This window comes from Nymphaea colorata, chromosome 9 (assembly GCF_008831285.2).
Source record: "Nymphaea colorata isolate Beijing-Zhang1983 chromosome 9, ASM883128v2, whole genome shotgun sequence".
In the NCBI taxonomy this organism is placed as follows: Eukaryota; Viridiplantae; Streptophyta; class Magnoliopsida; order Nymphaeales; family Nymphaeaceae; genus Nymphaea; species Nymphaea colorata.
Genome location: NC_045146.1, coordinates 22,277,810 through 22,301,093, shown reverse-complemented (window position 1 = coordinate 22,301,093; position 23,284 = coordinate 22,277,810). Strand labels below are relative to the sequence as shown.

At 37.9% G+C, this 23,284-nt stretch overlaps 2 protein-coding genes across 5 annotated transcripts; both read left to right on the top strand.

The window, feature by feature from the left end:
- The first annotated feature begins 7,712 nt into the window (after positions 1 to 7,712).
- On the top strand, positions 7,713 to 12,278 carry LOC116261504 (uncharacterized). 2 transcript variants are annotated; one of them, XM_031640291.2, is made up of 7 exons: positions 7,713 to 8,261; positions 9,253 to 9,374; positions 9,690 to 9,778; positions 9,893 to 9,967; positions 10,118 to 10,228; positions 11,469 to 11,564; positions 11,831 to 12,278. In XM_031640291.2, exons 1-7 carry the CDS (start codon positions 7,828 to 7,830, stop codon positions 12,116 to 12,118), a joined length of 1,215 nt encoding a protein of 404 aa, XP_031496151.1. In that variant the 5' UTR covers positions 7,713 to 7,827; the 3' UTR covers positions 12,119 to 12,278. The 2 variants fall into 2 exon arrangements, with proteins under 2 accessions (XP_031496151.1, XP_031496153.1); XM_031640293.2 differs by having other exon boundaries at positions 8,123 to 8,261; positions 9,218 to 9,374.
- Positions 12,279 to 13,538: 1,260 nt separating this feature from the next.
- On the top strand, positions 13,539 to 23,249 carry LOC116260786 (ribosomal RNA small subunit methyltransferase, chloroplastic). 3 transcript variants are annotated; one of them, XR_007574265.1, is made up of 10 exons: positions 13,539 to 13,930; positions 15,094 to 15,243; positions 15,865 to 15,921; positions 16,766 to 16,858; positions 18,611 to 18,706; positions 19,566 to 19,650; positions 19,786 to 19,838; positions 21,321 to 21,404; positions 21,482 to 21,565; positions 22,512 to 22,563. XR_007574265.1 is itself a non-coding variant. In XM_031639272.2 (10 exons), the coding sequence occupies exons 1-10, from the start codon at positions 13,751 to 13,753 to the stop codon at positions 22,787 to 22,789; spliced, it is 981 nt and encodes a 326-aa protein (XP_031495132.1). In that variant the 5' UTR covers positions 13,543 to 13,750; the 3' UTR covers positions 22,790 to 23,249. The 3 variants fall into 3 exon arrangements, 2 of the variants coding, with proteins under 2 accessions (XP_049935557.1, XP_031495132.1); XM_031639272.2 differs by lacking the exon at positions 21,321 to 21,404 and adding an exon at positions 22,718 to 23,249 and having other exon boundaries at positions 13,543 to 13,930; positions 22,512 to 22,622; XM_050079600.1 differs by lacking the exons at positions 15,094 to 15,243; positions 21,321 to 21,404 and adding an exon at positions 22,718 to 23,249 and having other exon boundaries at positions 13,542 to 13,930; positions 22,512 to 22,622.
- Positions 23,250 to 23,284: the final 35 nt, after the last annotated feature.

The window sequence follows — 23,284 nt, the reverse complement described above, 5'->3', positions numbered from 1 at the left end:
ACACGCTTTAAACTGTCACTCCGCTGCAGCTGTTCTGCACTCTCTCTCTCTCCCCACTCTGAGCAGTTGAAATCAAGATCTCCCTTTCACCACGTTGAAAAATATATCTCTTTCTCTCTCTTCATATATATATATATATATATAAAGGCGGCAAGTAGGTCCTTTTTCTTGACAGGCTTATATATCCACAAATAGAAACCAAGGAAGAACATCGGCAATAATTTGGCGACATAATGAAAGTGGGGATTGTTTTTATAAAATTTCATTTCGGCCGCCACTGTTTGACGTAATTTCCACCACGAATCTTAACATTTTTCCTCTAATGGGGGGTCGAGTTCGCTTTCACCAACGACTAACTAACAACTGGCGAATCACAGTCGACTTCTTCCTTAAGATGAATTAAGGAGATTAAAAATTAAGCACTCCCACTCAAACGGTTTAATGCTATGGTAATGCCAAGGAAGAAAGCTCCTCGATCTTCTGTTTTGTGTTTGTGTTGGATGTGGTTCTAATCGGACTCCATTAATTCTTTACATTCGGATGCATTTTCAGGTAGAAATGTTCAACAAAGTTTAAAATAGCGAAGTTGGTTATATGCACAAGCCTCTTAACTTATATACCGTGCACAAACCATACGCATGACACATAATAAATAATCGATTAAACTACAGATTTTTTTTAAAAAAAAATCTGTAATATGTACTTTTATAATTAACCTCATCCATTTACCATGTTCTAAAAGTAATTAATAATCACATTATCGGCAATAGTGTAGGGATGTCATTGTTGAGCGTACCTTAGTATGTAAAGCATCATTCAGCCATTTATCTCTCAATCAATTATGTAGTTGAATTTCATTGGATGTCAATAGCTTAAGGCTTGTTAATATAGTAATTGGTAGAGGCAAAGCTAACTAGATGAACAAATAAAGAAGAAGGAAGTACAAAGTGTCGTTTATTTCCTGTCCTCATTTTCGCAGGCACTAGCTACCAATTGCAATTTAGATTTGAAATCTCTGCATTTTATCGGGTATCGATGGTACGATACATTCACAATGAATTTCATTGTCAAGGATCAATAAAAATCTATTGTGGAATGGAGTCCGTAAAGATAAAATGAACAAGGCAAATCATTATGAAACGAAAAAGGTAATTAATTTTTTAAACTTCGACATGTCACACGTACCAAAGAGAAGCAATTATATACACTGATTTTTATGAAATCATCATTCAAATTTACGAAGCCACTTATACCAATACTCGTGTATACTACTTTAATTAACACAATAAGAATGTAAAATTTAAATTTTGACAGCTACATGTCTTGATCGTCCTTGCGCTGCATATGGATCACCTACACCAAAAAGGACAATATTATCGTATTAATTTTTGGCAAAAGATATGAGACATTTGAAAAACAATAGCAAGTTGTTACTAATAAACCTGCTCTAAAAATCATGCTAGTGTTACTGTTGCCGAACAAGCCCTATGAGAATTCCAGTTACAATTATCTTTCTTAGGTTTTAGACATCTCTTGTGTTGCAGGAACCAAATTCATTGTATTAACTACATATTCTTCATCAGCATCATGCAATGTTAGTTAAAGCTTATAAGAAATATTGGTAAACCTTTCGTTCACCCACACATCCGCACCGTATAATTATTTTTTCATAAATTGGTTCTTGTCTTCAAGTTTACCCAAATCAAGCGTTTCAACATTCCTAATGCTTCTCATCAAAGATTTTGCTTTTACCTCACTAACTGTGTCACTGCCCTAAGTAAGGGACATATCATAATTGGTAGGGGCAGGAGACACATTGTTGGATTTCCATGGGTGCTATTCTCATAAGCTATAAAAGATGGATGTGCTTGGTCAAGTTGAAGGTGGTCCATTGCCCACCCAGGCTCTAATGCAACCCAAGACTCCGAAGGCAGGGAAAATGAGGGTCCTTCATGCCTTTTCCAGACAGTAGATTGTTAATCTCATGCTCACCAAAAAAAAAAATATTTTTTTTATTTTACCTAAAATTCTGAAAAAGTTTAGTATTATTGGTTTCATCAAATACTTGAAAAATTCAAAATAAGCGGTGATTTCTTGCGACAACAACTAGCCATTTGAAGTTGAGCGATCTCCAGATTTATGAAGCGGCTTCATCTTCCTTCATGACATGGTAAAACTCTCTTCACCTTAGGACCTTACTTTTTGTTACAGGATTTTCAGACTTTTATTGCGAGGCTATACCACTTTTCTGCTACGTTGAAAAGCGATCTCCTCCTCGTGGAGGCCACCGATCAGTTAGATCCGGGTATTGTCCCCTGCACTGGGACCCATATCCGAACTCGTTTGGCTGTACAATTTTCCCTCCCTCTTTTTTTGTGCCCAAACCGAAGCAAACTCATCGTTCATGGCTAGCTTCTCATGGCTGCCACCATGTGAGAGAAATAGAGCATATATGGATGCAAACCAGGTTAACATCCAAGGTAAAAGTGGATCTAAGAAAGAAATCAAGCAGTTGATGAATTGGTTTGAATGCAGCAGGCCTTATAACTAGATTAAGCAGATGCACTTTGAATAAGTATTGAGATTTTTGTTTTACTTGATCAAATTAAGTATGGCATTCCATTGTCACACATCGGTATATAGCAAAGAGGAAAAAAAAAACCTCTAATATGGGAAATGGCTGCACGGAAGTTGTTGTCTTATAGACATGATCAAGATGTATGGATGGTTCTGTATGACTCCGATTAATTTGATGTTTGGTTCATTAAATAATTTTGGATCGCTTCAAATATGTGATGGTTGAAAATACATATATACTTTCTGAATAGGTGGATTCATAGACTTTCTTTGACCTAGATTCGACAAGAAATTAAGTGCTTTTATGAACATTAAATTTGGTTATGACAACATTACATGTAAATTACTCACTATATTGATGGCTCCAACTGTCAATCACATAACCAATTAAAAGGTAGCACAAATTAAAAGACGTTGTCAGAGCTGGCAACAAGGAAGAAAACGTAAGCTCATATGAAAAATACACTGCATATATATATATATATATATATATATATATATATATATATATATATATATATATATATATATATATAGAGAGAGAGAGAGAGAGAGAGAGAGGATCGGTCTCTTACTATATAACGAGTCGACTTACATATAAAGTGGCAGAGGCGCTTAGGCTTGTGCCCACCCTAGGGGGAACATGTCAATAAATGGATTTCCATAGTCCCATCCCCATCTCCTTGATGGCAGCACTTCCAGTGGATGCTGCTCTTTGATTTCTCTTTGTCCACACTCGCTTAAAATTCCGCGCGCTTCTGCAACCACATGCGTATGTGTGTGGGTGTGTGTGAGAGATGTGTGTGTGTGTGTGTGAGAGAGAGAGAGAGAGAGAGAGAGAGAGATTAGTTTTGTACCTGATAATGAAGATACAGAAAATGTTTACGTGAAACGGAACCAGGAGAGCAAAAACAGGAAGATTTCTGGAAGTGGTGAGAAGCAGAGATGCAAATTTTTCAGAAAAAGAAAGTCGGTTCTCTGGTCATGGGCGTGTGACTCTGCTAAACAAGAAGTTGGCAGCAGCTCTAAATGTAGCAGAGTATCACTGAGAAGAAACGACTGGTGCGAAATGTTTAGTTCCCTTGCTTCATCCTACATGAGAATGAATACTACCAATAAATTCGATGACAGAGAGTGCTAACTATGAGAAGAATCAACCGCTCCTCACAGGGACTGCTTCACAGACAACCAAAAAGATCATATACAACTCAACTGTTACATATGAAAATGGTAACTGAAGAACCAAAATCCATTCTTCAAGATCATATATATATATATATATTTATCTAAGTAAGTCTGTATCTATTTAGCTATTACATGTGTCAACCCCTGGACTGCCCAATCCGTTTATTGTTAATGTTTTTCATCCATTTTCTCCTATAATCTACTTTGTAAATATTATTTTCATATTTAAAACATAAAACTTTAGAATGAACAGTCTAAGCCTTGAAACTTTTTTGGCTTACAAGATTAATTCATCTTACATGCATGCATGTCCTAAAAACATCTGCAGATCGCATTTTCATAATTACTTGCGAAAATGTTAAATAATTAAGGTAATGGTCGCATGATCAATCTCAAAATGGTACCGGCCGGTTCAACCTCCTTCAATTTCATTCTCGGTGCTCTTCACAAGAATGAGGCAGCATAGAGGAGTCTTTCGCTGTCTGTCAAATTGATAATTCTATTACTTGCAGGTTTTCAGTTGGTTATATATACATAATTTAACTAAGAGAGAACGTTTCCCGGACTCAATGTGTCTGTAATTACCATCATTATTTTGGAGAAACAATTCACCTGCAGTTCCGATACTTAACAATATTGGTTTGAATCCTAAGCATTTCAATATGATATGGTTGGAAACACCCCGACTCTTCACTGACCAGGTGAGTGATTGAGTTCTTAAATAGATAAACCTACCTGTTCTGCTAGTAATTTGATTCTGCGGGGACAGATCCAATATACATAATAATGTTTCGATCTGGCAACTGCAAAGTTCATGTTTGCCCATGGAAAACGTGACCATACACTACTGCCTTTAATTAATTCTGATGAGTACCAAGAATATTTTATTCTATTGGCTGATTGAGAGCCAAAACCCTAACCCTTCCTCCCATTTTCTCATGGTATCGGACCTGCTTTCAGTGCATGTGAGAAAATTGCCTTTATTTACCTTAATTTATCTGGGAGAAAATGGCCAAACATATATATAGCAAGATATTTTGCATGCTATATCAGAAAATTGCCAAACAAGAGTTACCATTCTTTACGTTCATAGAGTACATTATTTCACTTTCTGTTTTGAGGGTAGAAGCGCTCTCCACTTTTCCTTGGGAAATATTTCCCCCTCATTAGTCCTAAGGAAAAACCCAATGTTTTTAAATCGGGATCTCAATTGAATCGGTTTCAGAAAATTATTTCGAGAAATCGATAGCGGGATCCAGAGTTCATGTTGCAATCACTGGAGTGGAAGCCGAATTGGGCAACTCAGCCCGATTTTGACAACACTAGATAAACTTATAGAATTAAGAAGACACACATTCAAGGAGTGAAAAGAAAAAAATACATATATAAAAGCCTTCAAAAAGGGAGAAAAATTCTATGAGCAGTAGCTCTTTCTTAAGTCTCAGACGCGCGCTGCCCATAATTGTGGGCAGAAGCCACAGGACCTGAAATTATGAGCCAAAATGCCTGAAGAGAAGTTCATTCCAATGAGACAGAGCCAAGGTTGAGCAGTTCCGTAGTGTTCCGCGTCAGGCCAATATTACAGTAAGTCCAAATCGCCACCACCACCATCCCAACATGAAGATCAATCTCGAGATCCTTCAATGGAGGTGCAGTTGCTGACAGTGACTTGCTTTCTGCCTCATACGGGCGTCATTTTAAGACACCGCCTTCGGTCAGGGAAGAATGGATCCAACCCAGGAAAATGACCTCCTTCCTTACGAACACAGACTCCCATTCCCTCTCCCACCAATGGTGAATGCAGTGCAACTTGCCTGATGCCATGGTAAATCCCCAGGAATAAAGCGGCAGCCATGAAAAAAGAGTGCCAATGAGTTGAAGGTCCTATGTCAAGTTACATCCTGCTGTAGAAGATCTCTGTGTTTTTTTTTTTTTTTTTTTTCATGGTGTTGTTTCTCAACTCGAAAGAAGAATACGATACAGTCGACGTGATAGCTCAAGTTCCATATTAAAGAAGTATTGATTTCTTTGAATAGATGTTAGAACCAAGCAATACATTACAATTACTATGGAGACTATGAGAGGCCCTGCCATGTGATTGGGCCTCCAAGAGACACATTTTATTATTATTATTATTTTTCTATAAGCGCCTCTTTTATTTTTTGTTTGTTTTTGGTTTTGTTCTTTTCTAAATACCAGGAAACCGCCTGTTCTAAAAGAGGGGGCATGTTCCTAATTTATGTTTAGGTTTTACCCAACATACCCATTTTATTTATTTAAAATGAAGATACTAACTTACTTTTTTCCTGAATTTTAATTCCTAGATTCCTAAATCATTGCTCCCCACTCAAACACAACTTCTTTTGGTTAGATCCAAAAACAGCAAAATCCACTGACATTTCTCCATCTCTCACTTTTTACAGCCCAAAATGGCAGGATATGACCAATCAAGTTTATTATAATGTAAGATATCTGACAAATCAGATGTAATGATCGTATCAATTCGACAACTCCATATTATTTTAGGGTCATGCATTAATCCTTCGTCCAACATCAGAAGATTGAAGTAAATGCAGAGGCATGTGCTTGACTCTTATAAAATACTGCCATGAGCTGAACATCTCAAATGGTGGTGTTCAGTTTATGCAGCACAAGAGAGGCCATCGATCTGTCCTAACTGATACTCAGAACCAGACAAAGAGACATACGGTGCTATCTGTCTTCGCTTTCAATGTCTGCAGTTGGAGCAAGACAAGCAGAACCTTCCGCTAAACATTTTCTTTGTCCATCGGTCACAATAGAATGGTAAGCCAAGTGAACTGGAAGTTACCTTGATGTCTAGACATTCAGCGACTTTACTTTAGGGTTACAATATGGTTCAAGTTACTTTCTATGTGTTATTTTATTAATACGGCAGCCGATCTGTATAGGACAATATGGCTGATAGGCTTTTGAAAGGGACCATTCTTGAGCTTTTTTTTTTTTTTTTTACTTTGGGTTTTATGTTAATATAATGCATGTTAGGCCAATATCGTGTTCATTTTTGCCTTTACAAGGAGTTTTTCCATTTTTATCATACAGGGGCATTCTGGTCCTTTAAGACCCAAAATCATACTGCAACATTCAGGGCCCTAACATACTAAATTATCAGCTTCAAACTATAGATACCAACTTGACAAAAATGGCTTGCAGCTCATGCCATATCCGACTCATTTTGCACCCCTACTCCTACTGGCCTTCCACATGGACGTTATTGTTAATTAAAGTTATGCATTAAAGGTCAGCAGGCAATTCTCTGTGTCTGTATCTTTTTTTTTTTTTCTTATCTTCTGGTCAACTTTCATGTTAGCAATAGATTGACAACTCATGAGAACTTCATCCTTATTAATTGTTGCTAGCATTTAATGTTGGATGACCATTTCTTTTAAAGCAACTTATCAATATACATTGCATGAGATCCGATAGAAAAAAATGTAAAAAAAAAAAATGATGAGAGTACTGGTAGGACTGACCATTAAGTTGGGTACCTGACAAATGCGTGATACTCGGCCTAATTCTTACCCAGCTTAAGTCTCAAAATTGGGTGTTGGGCTGGACTGGGCTAGACTGACCCAACCCAGTTCGGCTCTACTCGATAACTTGCCTTTAATATTATTTTATTAAATTTTAATATATAATTTTATATTTTTATTATGATCGATTATATTTATTATTTAATATATTGTTTAATATTAACCAGGTTAAGCGCCCGAACTGCAGTTTCGTGCTGTGACAAAAATTCATTTACCTTCATTTTCAGAAGATAATTGTTCTCTTTTGTTCATATCGGCTTATTATGTTTCTCGATAGTTTCACGGTATGACATTTTTAACGTTTAAAGCCGTTTTGCAGTCACCGTCCGTGGCGTTACTTTCACGCGCCTTTTCTAGTTCCGCTCCCTCCAAAAGTAGCCGTTAACAAGAGCGTGGCTGTGGTTCCCGTTCTTATCCCGCGGCTACGTCGTCGATCATCTCTCCCCTCAATTTCTAGGGTTTCTCTGCGTTGCGGCGAAAATCCTAGCGAGAAATGGGGTCAATCTGTGCTCCTCCTTCCTCACTCCTCACCAGAACCCTAGTTTCATGTCCTTTCCTATCCTTCCGCAGTCAGAGTCCGACAGTCTTCTCTTGTAAACGGCTGAGAACGAGGTTGCAGGAGTCTAGCCCGAGGGTTTCAATTAGTCCCCCTCCTCTAGATTTCGACTATAGATTGGAATTCTTGCCCGAATCGAAATCCGAGGTCGCCGAGCTTCACCCAAGGCTGCTTGATCTGGTGGAACGCGGGAGGCTGGTCCTCGTGAAGAAGTCGCGCCTTGGCTCGAGAAGGGGGGATGGTTTCGTGGAGCCGGAGATGATCTGGATCATTGGGGTCAATCACGTGGACGCAGAGTCGGCGGCGGATGTCGAGCGCGTGGTGAAGACGGTGAGGCCGGATAATGTTGTTGTCGAGCTATGCAGAAGCAGGCAAGGAGCGGTTTATCTGTTTTGATCTCCTTGATATATTTTGCGTTAATTTTTTCTTAGTTGTGGGTTAGGATTTCTTTGCTTTGCGACTGACAATTGGGTTACAGAAATTTTGAATTTATGGTCGAAATGAATAATAGATTGCCATTGCATTGGTTGTCCATCCCTCTTTGCAGCCTATAGATGTTTAGGACCGGAATGAAGATCGAACTCTGGTTTCAAGTTATTGAAATTGGTAGCTTCTTCCTAGGGAGAGTAGTTTGTCTAAAATAACACAATTGGCTGTGATGCTGGTCAACTGAAAGATGTCCCGTGGGATGGCAAGTGACCATCAATCTAGTGAATCACGAAGATTAATTAAAAACACGGAAATTATATTGTATACAGAGTCCGTTCCAGTGAAAATTCTGGTAAAATAGTGACGCACAAGTTTGAAAGAAATAAAGCACGATCGAGTTAAATAGCTGTCAGTACTTGGAATCTGGTCTGATTCAGGGCCGTCCTTCTGGATCCACGTTTAGTTAAATATATTTGATAATTTAGTGATTGGGCATTTGTATTTTCCCATTCCTCTTGTCATTAAATAGCCAATGTCGCCTACCCTGTTCATGCGCATCAATGCTTGCGATATCATGTGCATGTCATACGGATTCTTGGGTTAGACTGAGGAATCACATAAAACGTACATATCAAATCTCTCTCTTACTTCTCTCTTTTCCTTTTAATGGTGAAACGGTAAACAGATTTGAACCACCTATTCTTCACGTCATGCGAGAAGCATAGTCAATGTTATGAAACATTCACCGGCTGAAACATTTACTGTGTAGCAACCACAAAGTTTGCATAATGTATGTGTTATTCCTGAAGCTTTTCAATGATGTGTACTAGGCTGTAGTCTACAATCCTGATTGAGAAGGTTTAAGATGAAGTAGAGTAATCATGGTCTTTTCATTCAGAAATGAACATAAAATTCTGCAAGCCCCAATTTCAGAGCTGGAATAATGTTCACTACCCCTGCATCTGGTGCTGATGAAGCTGTTTCAATGAAATCAAACATGTTTTCTTTGAGTGGACAGAGGTTTTTTGGTGACATAGGCAGGAGCTTGAGTTTGGGTAAGTGAACTTTTAAGTCCTTGGATCCGTTCTTAATTCACTTGATTTATTGGAGATGATGAGGAGATATCATAAGTTAATTTTTATAAACTTGCAGAAGTTGTAGACACCTTTCCTTTGATGAAACTGATTGCTATGTTAGTTCATGGATTGTTTTTCACTCCAAACTGAAAATTTTTACTGCTTGTAATAAGCACATTAAGGGAATTTCTGCAGCCACTTGACCGTACTTCTTACTTTTGTTCAGCTTCTGTATCTAGTTCCTTGTTGGCCCTTTAGTCTCTCGTTAATTCATTCCTACATCTTATTATTCAGGTGGTCAGTCTGCTCTTGCTCTGCGTCTGCTTTTTGCAATGTTCTCTTCTAAAATTTCTTCATCTGCAGGCAGATCTTTTGGGGATGAGGTACAAAACCAGATACCATATCTTTTCTTCTCTTTGGGAACTACACAGTAACCCATTATCATAATCAATCATGTCAAACTGATTTTGTTTTTCCCTTTTAAATTTGTTTCTCAGTTTCGTGCAGCTCGCAGTGCATCTGAAGAGATTGGAGCCCAGATAGTTTTGGGTGATCGGCCGATTGAAATAACAGTATGTATATTCTTGATCAATTTAAGATCATTTTTTGTCTCAAACATTTTGGGTTTTGGGTCAGATGATTTTGTTTTCCCTCTCTTTAGTTGTTAATCTGCAAAGCTTGCTTCTTAACATTCTATTTTTCTTCATGGGCATGTCTTTTAGCTTGGGCGTGCATGGCGATCTCTCAAGTGGGATGAGAAATTGAAGCTGCTTAAGATACTATTCCAAGGCATAAGTTCTTCAAATTTGGAGCTAACTGAAAGAGTCAATGAGGTTATTTTGTTTTAACAGACTTTAACTGTCTATGTTTCATAAATTTTGGGAATCCTTCTATGTTTCCTTTGTTTTCTAAATTCATTATTTTACCTTTTCTGGAATGTTTTGCTAAACTGTTAGTTAATCTTAGCATCCAATCCTGTGTGGCACGGCAGCTGAAGAAATCCTCTGATCAACAGGTCAAGCAGAAAACATTTGCTACATGAAAGAAGAATCTTTTAGGACCTTCACATCATTATGAAATTTCTGAAATACCTAGGAGTTTCAATGTCAGTTTGAACCACCCGTTTTAGTTAAACTGTGTTGTGGACTACATAACGTAATCTAACATGCACTTGGTTTTGTTGTTCAACCATCACCTTCTGGATGAAATTTTTAAAACTGTATTTTTATATGTTTCCCTTTCTTTACTCAATCCTCTCTAAAAATTTCAGGTCTGCTTCTTCTTTTGCGTTTTTCTGTTTATGGATTTAGCATAGATTGCTTAGTCATCTAGTGTGTGCACAAACTTTAAACTGCTGAGGGCAGAGCATACGAGATCACCTTGAACCTCTCCCTTTTCAACCTATCCACCTCACAAGTGCATAAACATCATCATCAAACCTTTTTCTCTTTCCAGCCTACCCACACCACAAGCACATAGAGCATCAACTTCAAAACTCTTTCTCTTCCAACCTACACAGCCTCTGAGTTAAGCACATACAACATCGTATTGAAACCTCTCTCTGTTACAACCTGAGAGAAAGAGAGAGAGGTTTAAACAATTGAAACAATGAAAGTAAGTTTAAACAAGAAGAGGAAGGAAAATTGGAGGTGCAGGAAATGAAGGAAGAAGTATAACACAAACAAATGAAAGTTGGGTGGAGATAGAGCGTTGAGACGATAATTTGTTGGGGTTCCTCAAACACTAACCAGAAGGGAAAGGGGTAAAAAAGGTGTCTCTTAACTTTGCCAGTTATACTGGGACTTGCTGGAGAGCTGGTGCCTAGTTGGATTGTGGATGTAGCGCTTCGCTCATTGATTGTGTACAATGTGCTGGTTCTGCTCCTTGAATAGAATGAAGATCTTGATGCGTATATCTAACATTTTGTATGAGGGATGAAGTCACAGAAAAAAGATTTTTCTGGCCATTATGCATCTCATGTTTTAAATAGCTCTGCAAAAATTTAATTCTGGTTCGATGACTCAATATTTTTGCACTTTACCTGATTTTCTTTAGATCTTGAATTTGATGCAGGATCTTCAAGCACCTGATAGCCCATCTCAACTTTACAAAAAATTGAGCTTGTGTTTCCCTTCACTTCTGCAACCTCTCATGTACGAGCGTGATGTTGTAAGCTCAAAGCCTTCTTGAAATGTTTTTCTTTCACATATTCTATTTTACATTTTAGTCTGAAGATGCTTAAATTTTATTATATCTGCAAAACTAATTTTTAGTGTTGCTAGAAAACCTGAGGAATATTACTTACTGGGAAGGTAACAATCCATTCTAGATTGAATCAAGTTGATTTAACCCAGACTGTTCCATGAATAGGCATGATTGTCATTGATTCTGGATCTTTATTTTTGAAATTTGTACATGATCATTGTCCTTTTCAGTATCTTGCCTGGTCACTGAAGCGGAGCAAAGCTGTCAATAACTGTAAACAAGTAGTTGGGGTCATTGGAGAGAGCCATATGAATGGAGTCATCCATGCATTAGCAAGTGATCAGGGGCAGTTGCGATTCCGTGATCTTGTTGGAGGAAAATGGCCTGCCTCAAGTGCGAAAGGTTGGCTCGACACATTTTTGAAAGGTTTAGTTCGAGATACAGTCATTGGCATAGTGATATGGGTTCTTTTTGAAAAATTAAAAGCTGGAGGATTGGTGGACTCTGCACTGAGATAACATTGGCCTTACAGGAAGATCAAGCAAAATGTCAAATGAGAGATAAAAATGTGAATGTTTAGCTAAGGTTCGTGGAATGAACCAGCAACAAAATTTATTCCCAAACATTGTAATATGTGCACATTCACGTCAGAATATAGATAGATCCTGAACCTGCTCAGTGCTCAGAGTCTCCATGCTTTTACCATTTGCTTACTGCAACCTGCTTTGCCATTTCCTGTTGATTAATTTGATAATCAAAATGGTACACTAAATTCTATATCTTGTTGATGTCCAAAAGGACAAGTACCACCCTCATTATCTACCCGAGCACGTTAGGTTAAAAGATATTTGGATAGATAGAACGTCCTTGGAACTCTAAATGGGGTGCACTTGATGGACAACGGCAGGATTCTGCTAACGTCTGCCTGCACAGATACAAGGTTGCTCCATTTATCTATACATGGACTGAGCTCAACTGGGTGCAGTCTATTAATAGATCAGTTTCAGGACAGGACAACAGCGTTACCCAACTATGGGTTGCTGGGCGAGGGTTCCCTGCGGGCTCGTCCTGTTCTTGAAGCATAAAGGGAACGGTCCAGCTTTGAGTCAGGAGTGACTAGTGAGCTTCATTCGGGCTGCACTGTGCGCGACTTGGGTGCTGGTTACTGCTTACTAATTGAGCAAATCGTGCGACACATTTGCTGATTGTTGCAGGTATCTTCCGGTGGCGGTGGCATCCAATTCTTCACTGAATGGATCATTTTTTCTCTTGTTTTTATCCTGAGCAGCCCGTAGTTGCTGGTGCTTTTTTATTTCTCTATCATTTGAATGGGAACGGTGTCCAGCGCCTTATCATCAAAGTTCAGTCCGGTCCCTCGACAAAATCATATCAACTGAACTGGCCAATCGAATAAGCAATCTATATCAATCTGTACGCAGTAAACAACCCTGGAGCCGAGCGGCTGAACATATGAACATGCTCAAGGCCTTGACCACCGTCACAAGTACCAAATACATCCTTCGGAAAAACAAATTGAAGCAACTCTTTCCTTTCTCCCTATTCTCGGGATGCAGGGTTGCATGGAGTCTTGGGTAGGGAGATGAACACCTCTCAATTAGAGTGTTGTGTATCTATAAGTTGTAGTCCAAAGGAGTATTGCCTACAGGAATCTAAATAAAGGAGTTTTGCCCACAAAAATAGAATTGATGTTTGAACATTCGCTGACCCCTGTCTGACTAACTAAACTATGGAAGAAGACCAAAATGACAAGAAAGGCGAGTCGGCCGATAATTTTATCGGGCCTATGTGGCTCGATACATCAGATGCGTATCGACCGGTCTGTGGACAAGTTTGAGATGGAAGCCGACACTGAATTACTGATATGCGCCGCGCCCTAAGAACTATAAAAATTTCAGAACGCGATTGGCAGTGCGCTATAATTAATCTGCCGCATTCTTTTCTTGCCGTTTCTGATTTCACAGGGATATTTCGGTCATTCGTGGTTACCAGATCACCCCTTTATCGATATCCTACCCGCTCTTCGGCCTTGCCTCCGAACTCGCAAGTCCCCATTTAAGTCTGAATTCTTCCATGCCGGCCTCCTACACATGCAGAATAACTTGTCGTTGTTGGGAGTTTGCTAAACGAAGATGGTTTCTCTCGCTCACACAGTACAATTGCCAGTCCACAAATGGGGTTCTTGTGGTCTTCCTTATAAACCAAGCAGGACAAGCTTTTACGTGGTTGGAAGCAACAGAGACGACGACTATCACGCTACTCTCAGAGCTCTTAAGGCCAGAGGCCGTACCCCCAGAAGGTCCCTTGGCCAGGTATGGTTTGATCTTTCTGTAACTTCTTTTGAGCTGTTAGCACGTTTCTCTTTCCTGGGTTCTGCTCATTGGCGTGTTTCCATGTGTTATACATCTTCCCTGTGCTGCAGTTTTTCTGACAATAGTGGAACTGTTTGCAAGGTAGGTCCTTAGTTGTATAAGCTTTGGGAGGACAAAGGGAACCAATCGGTGCCATATCACTTCTAGGAGCTACAACAGCTCTTGTTGAAATCCACCTTTCTTTTTTTCTTTTCCCCCATATTCAGCGTTTATCATGTGTTTATGTCGGCACAGTAAAGGTCGAATCGCAGTGTGAACCTCTTGTTCTCTGTCTTTCCTATGAAATAATGGGCGCACATTTTTTTTTATTAAGACTTTTTACAGTGCTCAAACGCGCCGTGTAATGTTTACTAACTCGTGGCATGTGAAATTACAGAGTATGTAATGAACTATTAGCCTACCGAGCATTCAGATGTTTTTAGAACATAATGTTTATACACATTAGTTTAGTAGCTTTCGCGAGGCCTGTATGATTTTCTCTGGTGTGTTAATTCTGGTTAGAGGGCTTTAAACTTGTTTTCACGTCCCCGCGGGTGCATCACAAGCCGCAAATGCTTTATAATGTCTTGCATAAATAATTTAGGCACTTTCATTGTTTTCAAGGAAGAAAGATGTGTCCTTTTTTCGATCCGTCTGCTTACTGATGTTCCTAACTCAATCTTCATATCAATATTATTCAGTATTTAAACATAAAAGCTTTCATAATCCCTTTATTGCGCCTTAACCTTGGCTGGTGATAGAGATCATCCCGTGCTTAACAGAGGCAACGTTTAACTTGCGTCATTCAAAATATATTATGATATTCCTGGTATACACATTATAGGCTATACAATCAGGTAGCAGCTTTTCATGTACCAGTGTGCATAGAGCATACTTTTTTCCCAAGTGTATACTCTATAGTAACACCAACAAATGGGTCGAGAAACTTGATGCTGTCGATACTGATGCCTTGCTCTCCTTCTATTTGATGAAGCTGAACATGCCCTTTTTTTGCGTGGTTCTGCTTCTGAATTAACATCTATACTTATACACATTATATCGATACATGGGAACCTGTTTCATTTTCATCAGTATGGTCTGATACTGAAATTTTGTTAATGCAGCATTACATGTTGAATTCCACCATCAATGAACAACTTGTAAATCTGGCTGAAGTAAAGGGTGGGGATGTGGTATTAGAGATAGGACCTGGAACAGGTTCTTTAACAAATATTCTTGTAAATGTAGGTGCAAAAGTTATTGCAATCGAAAAGGTATTGCTTTAAACATGGAACTTTTCCTTTTTATCACATAAGAGCATGAATTCATGCTTTCTGATTTTTATTTGAGTCTACTACGGCTATAGTAAGAGCCACTATACAGGAAGAAATAGATCTTAGACTTAGCATGTATGTGCTTGGCCTCTATCTTAGTGCTTTTGAAATGATAATACATTTTAAGGAGTCTGTGTCTAACAACACTATGTTTATGGGATTTTTCCTTGAGGTTCAATGTTTGTTTTCATCAAATTATTTGGTTGATGCTCCTTGGAAGATGCATCTGGTGTCAAAAATCTTCTTAGGATAAGTGAAAAACAGACATAATCTTGGTTGCTTTGGAGTCCCAAGACTGTCAATTTTGAACATTTTAGTGGGGCATATTTCTTCCTTTTGTCCATGATTTTCCAAGGCTATGTGTTGCTTTGTTTCATCAGATTATGTAATTTTGTGGATCACAAGAGTTTTATTTTATTTTGCAATTGTAAGTCAGTTCAGAATTTTTTTCTAGTCATCTTAACTTGAGACCATTTCATCTTGTACTTATAATTGCCATTTTTTTTTTGTTCTTACTTTATTGTACAACATTTGACGTTCCCTTCTTTTTGGGGTATGCAGGATCCTCATATGGCCATGCATGTTAGAGAAAGATTTGGAGATATGGGCCATGTTATGGTAAAAATTTATCTACGTATTTTTTGTTTTCATATATTTAATATTTAGTGACTTATTTCTAACTTCTTATGAAGTCTTAATCAAAGTCTATTTTTAATTCCTGATAAAGTTTGTTTCAGTTCCCCCTTTTTGTAATTAATTTTATTTTTATTTAAAGTCTTCAGAAAAACATGTTTCTGGATCATAAAGTCTCCTATATTAGAGGGGCCATAGTCTTTTGAGGCCAACAGTTTAGAGTTAAGACAGATCAGGAAGCTCTGGAAGAATTAAAGCAAAAGTTTAGATACAAAATTAATTTATGTTACAAGGAAGAAAACATGAACATATATTTGGGAAGATGGGGTTCTGCCTTGACATTTAAATTGCAAGTATGTGATTCTGTTTGAAGTACTAAGAATATGAGAAAGTATTAAAGGAGGTTATGGTTTAAACTTTAAACTTGTATTATTCAGGTCTTGGACATTTCCATTCAACTCAATTGCCTTGCTGAGCGCTACATGAAACTTCCAAAATTGCTTCTTTTTTTCAGTGCTTTACCTGCAGTACTTTATTGTAGTAGGTTACTGATCTCCCAAATTTCGAAAGTAATTTAAATGGACATTTAGTTCCTTTTTTCAAGACACACCTCAACTCACAGGTTGCCTGTTGAACCTGTTCAGTTTGGCACATCTGTTCCCTGAGTTTAACACAGTAGACTGGGAATATCTTTTCACTATTGAATGGGAATATCTTTCCTTGGATTTGTCTTGCTATTTCTTTGTTCATGGATTGTAGTTTTGCCACTATAGCAGTGAAAGGATGATGCATTTCTCCTTCTAAGTTATCCATGTACTCCTGCTTGTAGGTTTTGCAAGAGGACTTCACCAGGTGTCATATTCGTTCTCACATGGAATCTTTACTGGAGAAAACATCAAAGGAAGGTTCAGGATATGCAAAAGTGAGACTTCCATGAGTCCGTTTCTGAGTAGCTTTTTCTTCTTTTATTCCTCCAACTTGCAGGTGCATCCTTTATTTGTAATCATTATTTTGTACTGTCTATTCCTGGTACGGATGAAGAGTAGCGGACCATCAGTGCTGTCATATTTTGTATAAGAGAACTGAAATGAACAGTGACCAACAGCAACAAGGTGAAAGACAAAGAAGCCCACATTTAAGTCATACAATGTTAGAGCTGAGATGGCTGTAAGTCCATGTCCATAAATTGACACCCTTTTGTGGTTAAGTGTATTGAAGGAAATTAGCTGTTGTTATCTGGACTAAAACACCTTTTTTATTAGAAATTAGGTTTTAAAACTACTAAAAAAGAATCTGCCTTCTAGAGCTAATGATACAATGCCAAATGACTGTCTTTCAGGAAGAAACATTGCTTTTCCATGATAGAAAATCAACCATAAGAGAAGGCTATCCTTTTACAATGAGAGAGCATGCTCTTTTTTAACTAATTGGTAAAGAAAAATAAAAAGGGAGTTTATGGAAGAGAAGCATATGATTATAGCCAGATGAAAGAAAAATCCTTCTTGTGGTAAATAACAGGTCCTTGCTGCCTATCAGTTCACTACTTGGTAGAAAACATACAATTCATTCCAACTTTTGTGGCGAAATTAGCTGGTATTTGCACCTTTCCTCATCCTGAATAGAAATTGGGTCTGATGACCAAGCTTATACATTGTGCAACATTTAAGTCATATGGTGAAACTATAAAATCCTTTAGATGAATATATTTTTAATAATCATACTGAGAAATTCCAGACAATATATTATTTTCTTGAAAAACCTCATCGGTTGATCCACAGCCTCACCAAACTTTCACAAAATTAGCAAATTCAGCAGCTAAAGTCATGTATAATAATCGCCTAGTTGTTATCTCACAGTTGGTTGTAGGCTTGTAGCCCTCATCTGTCAGTTTGGACCATAGAGCATCGGCAGCTATGCCACATGGGTGTGGGTATAGGTGTGGACACAGGTGCAGATGTGGACACCAGTTGGAAGCATTTTCGCAAAAACTTGGGTGCAGGTACCATAAGATTTTGGGTAAATACATATACTCATTGTTCATATTCATAAAATGTAGATTATCTATCAAAAAAATACAGAATATACAAAAAGAAAAAGTGTCTGTCATGTCCAAGCCGTGTCTCATACCTTGACTTGTGTTCAGCCTTGTTGACACCAGTATGCTGCCCTTTCATTAGTGTCCATGTGACATAGGTCTGTAGTCTGATGTATTTTTCTTTGGAAAAATATTCCACAACAAAACTATTCAGCAACTCCAATTGTTTAAATTGAGTCATGGATACAGGTGAATGAACTAGCATTGTATATGTGAATTATATTGCTGGAGCCTGGAGCTTAGTGGTTGAACATTGAATATTGGAGGTTCCTTCTTTTTGACATCCATTTCAAGATTTTGCATGTTCCACCATATTTGCTCACTGTTTTCACTGTTCTTTTCTGGGTACTAATTCTGTTTTATAGGCTTGATGCTGCTAGAAGTGAAAAATGGTATAAGTACTCTGTTACTCGCCTATTTTTTTCTCTAATATAAACAATTTTAACATTTCAAGACACCAGTTGTTAGCTTCCCATGATCTGGCTTGATTGACAAGCTTCCTCAAGTTGTCCTGCATCACCTTTGGCTAGAACACTTTGCTTGCTAACTCTTTGATGATTATGCAAATGTTTTTTGTAGGTTGTCTCCAATATCCCTTTTAATATAAGCACCGAAGTGATCAAACAACTTCTTCCCATGGGTGATATATTTTCAGAAGTAGTTCTTTTACTCCAGGTTAGATTTCTTATAAACTATTTTTCATTGCATAGGAAGTTTTAAACATCCTATTGCTTGGGCTGGGCTTTAAAGCTTCAATTCGAGTTTGCAGCTTGACCTAAGCTCATTGAGCATTGTCCTATGCTTGGGTGTTTGAGCTTGAGCATGTTAAGTGTGATTAAATGACGCAGGGTGCATCTTTAAATTGTATATATTTCATTTTTATAGTTGAAGCCTTGAAGGCTATTAAAATAAGAAGAGAAATCAGATAATTAATGAACACCAACTTGCTCAGGATGGATTAATGAGCATCAAGCTTGAACTGGTCCAAATGTTTTAATTCTAGACTAAACCAATTCTGGGGCTGGCTCAAGTTTCATAATCATCCAGTTTCTCAAATTTGAATTGAAGTATAGAGAAACTGAGCGCTATCGTGACGGTTAAGTATATTCAGCTGTGCTTCTCTGAACCTGCTCTTATGCTATGCTAAACACTTAATTGACCATTGGTGGGGGATTATCATCTGATACATAAAATGCAGACTAGCCTCCAGATAAATTTAAGATTTCCTGAGGGCCGTCGGTTTGATGAGCCAGGAAATCCAGGCAATTTTTTGTGCACTTGTTTATCTTTAGGTCCAATAGGTTGGGAACTCGTAAAGGGTACTGTTTTCACACCATATTCATTAAAAGTCTGAATTATGTGAGTGCTTTTACCCAACACAGAGAAACTTGTACCGTGAAATAGGCAGAGTTGGTGTACTAAATTGAATTCTATGTCGCAAGTTATTTCTAGATTCTACATATTATGATATTCTTCAAAGCAGATTAATTGGAAAAGTCTAAGACAGGCAGTAATGTGGGTTATTTGTCTTCAGGACGAAACTGCCTTGCGCTTGGTTGATGCTTCTTTGCGAACATCTGAGTACCGTCCAGTCAATATTTTTGTGAACTTTTATTCAGGTATCATAATTGATACAATTGATGAGCCTCCTAAGCATCTCCATAAATTTTCAGTGCATCCTGCTGATCGTCATTATTTATGTAATGGAATCTGCTCCTTTTCTAATTGGATGCATGCTTGTACAATTGCTTCAGAACCCGAATACAAGTTTAAAGTCTCGAGGACCAATTTTTTCCCCCAACCAAATGTGAGTTTATTGTTGCATATTTTACTTTTATGTTTGCACCTCTTATGAGAGCCAGTTGTATGTGAAGGCTGCAAAATGTAGAGTACGAAACTCATTTTAGATTTGGAATAAAAGAAAAAAGGAAAAGGAGACTGAAATTTTTTTCTTGTTTTCTTTTCTTTGTTTTTTGCCGAATGCACCGTCATTTTTCCAATTTTAAAGAACATTGCTTGTGCATGTCTGAAAAAAGCAGCACTTTTACACGATAATTAAAATAATTTACCATCTCTTATATGTTCTGTTTTTCATAGTTGTGTTTCTATTTATTTGACAATATAAGAAGCCACTGTAATCGCACCAATTTTATTCCTAATGATGATGTAGTGACACTTCTCAATAATGTTTCTTCGATATTGCATTTTGTACACATCTTTTAGTAATTATTGCTTAAGGATATGCCGCCAATTGGCCCAATTCATGTTTGTAATATCATTTTTTAGGGAAAGTGTAACTGAAATGTGTTTGATAAAAAAAAAATCCTTGTGAAAATGGAAAAAATGCAGGCATATATTTCATATATAAAAATATACAAAAAATCCTAATTACAAATAAAATATGATTTTAATTTTTTTCCATTCTCATGCTTTCTCAGTATCGTATCACAGTATCAACTACTGAGAATCTCATGCAGTGAAAATGGGAAATTTTCAGGGAAAAGAAAAACTTCCCAGTACTTGTTACTATAGTTTGAATAGGTGTACCAACCTCTGTAACACGGGTACTCCTCCAAAGGAGGAGTACCTGTCCGGTACCGGTACGGGTACGGGTACGGCACTTGGTACGCTATTTTGGGGCGTTGACCATAACGGGTACAGTCAACGCACCAAATGCCGTATCCGTCCTTTTTAGACACGGTCAAAGTTGACCGAGTCCAAATATGTCCGTTTTTTTATTTTAACGATTATTTGATTTTATCTTTTAAAATTATTTTAACGTTAAAAAAAACTTAAGTTCGAAACCCTTAAAACTTAAAACAAGTTTTCGTTTTAGGTTTTAACTTTTAAGGGTGTTCTCCTCTTACCGAGCAACGTCCGGCGACGGTAGCGGCAGTGAAGGCAAGGGCGCGAACGCAGGGGCGGAACGGCGACGGCCACAATATTTTTCATTTTTTTTTTTCATTTTTCACCCCTACCTTCGCCGCCATCGACGACAATCGGCGATCTTGAGACTGTTTTTTGTGTTCCCTTTGTTTGCATCTGTTTTTTGTGTTCTATTTTTGGTTCTATGTTTGTGTTTGTGTCTATTATCCATTTTCGGTTCTAGCTTTGAGTGGTTCGATGTGTTGATAATTTGATAAATGTGTTGGCAACCCGTTTGGCTAATTGATGGTCGTTTTCTTATTGAGAGGTCAAATAACTTAACTATGATAGTTGATTGTGTGCAAATATGTTATTTTGTTTGAAATTTTTTGACATATATATGTATATGTGCATGTGTGTGTAGGGCCATACCCCCGTACCCAAGTTTTTTAAAATGGTCCACACCCGTACCAGCACCCACACCCGTACCCGTACCTATGTGACATAGGTACCAACTATCGAGCATATAATAACTGACTGACCAGTCACATGCATATGGCTGACTTTTTTTTCTGTGATGTGCAGGTTGATGGAGCTATTGCTAAATTTAAACTAAAGCAGCCATCAGATTATCCACAAGTCACGTCAACAAAAACCTTCTTCTCCATGGTAGTTACTAGTTATAGTTTTGCTACATTTTTTTCTTTTTAGATGGCTCTGACTGGCTAGTAGGATCGCAATAACAAACCAAGATACGTATGCTGTCAGATTAAGTGTCCCTTTTTCAATAACACAAAGGGGTCTTACCCATTATTCTTCAGTCTACCTGTTTACCATCAGTTGCTAGCATAGAACTTAGAAATTGAATAGTCAACATCGGCTACAGTCAGAGTTGAAATGACGATGGGAGCATCAACACTAAAGATTAAAGAAATGTTTGTGCACACAGTCACAAGGAAAAGGATTAGCAAATTCAGCTTCATTGCATTTTCTTCATTTAGTTATGTGGACAAACCATGGGGTGACTGACTTCTCATGCATGTGTTAGAACTCTTGCCACAAATTCAAATAGGATGATACTATGGTTATTGCCAGTGTGTTCTCAGCTTCTTTTTAACTAAGCAAAAGTGTGAAAGACTTAGTTCTTCTTGTTAACAGTCAAGAAAAGTGCCGCTAAAATTTTGAATGATCACAATGGTATCTATTGTGATATTGTGAATGACAGTTTCAGATATTATCTCTCAATACTTTTTTGAATTTATTGATGATAATATGTAGAAACGGGTGCATGGAACTGCACGATTCCTTATGCGAAATGCAAAAGCATGTAGAGAGGTCTGGATCGTACAAGTTTTTCAAGGGTGATGATCCTCTCAGTAATTACATGAGATGACCATTTTAGACAGCATTCTAGAGTCAACCGATGAAGGTCATAGGACTACATTTAAGATCTACCAATATCAGGCACTTACTTTTCTGTATCAAGAGAACTTGTAGCAGCCCACCTGTAAATAGTCAGTCCTAATCTTTGCAGGTAGCCCAGTAGTTGTGGAAGTTCTCTTTTCTATTGCAACCGTCTATTGTTTGCTTTAATCATTATCATTGCCATTTTCAGGTGAATGCTGCATTTAATGGGAAGCGGAAGATGCTAAGAAGATCACTTCAGCATTTGTCCACGCCTGCTGAGATTGAAAATGCACTTGAAAATCTTGGCCTTCTTGTAACGGTAAGTCTGGTTCATGTCTTGTCCTTCCATCTCGTACCTACTTTACCCGTCCATGTGGCACTTTTTTGCACTTTGTGATGATGTGAACAATGCAGTCACGTCCCGAGGAGCTCACATTGGATGATTTTGTGGGGTTACACAATTTCCTATTTAAAGGGAAGAACTGATTTTGCAAATTATTTATGAAAGCTCTGACAGTTATTCAGCAAGAATGTACTTCTTGAACCAACGGATATTACACTGCAAGTCATGACCAGATAAACTACAAAGTGGCCAAAGATGAAACATACTCTCTTTATTGTAAGCTGATATCCTGCATCTGCCAGAGAGTGAAACACATCAGCTTTTGGAATGCTGAAGAATTGGGATGACCATGTCGAAGGCTAGATGCATTCTGGAATCTATTCGTGACGCAGAACTCGGCTGACCTACTTGATGGCTCATTGGTAGACGCTGCTGAGGTTGGACTGCACGTTGGACCAGCCAAATGCATGGCTACAGTTTCAAGTATTTGTATTAGTTTCAAGTATTTGTATTATAGTTTGCGAGGAGTAGACAAGGTATCACATTATAAGAAATCTCATCTTCTATCAGAATCATTTTCTGCAGTCCGGGTTGATTGACTTAGACTTTCACCGGTAACGAAATTCATGAAAAAACTT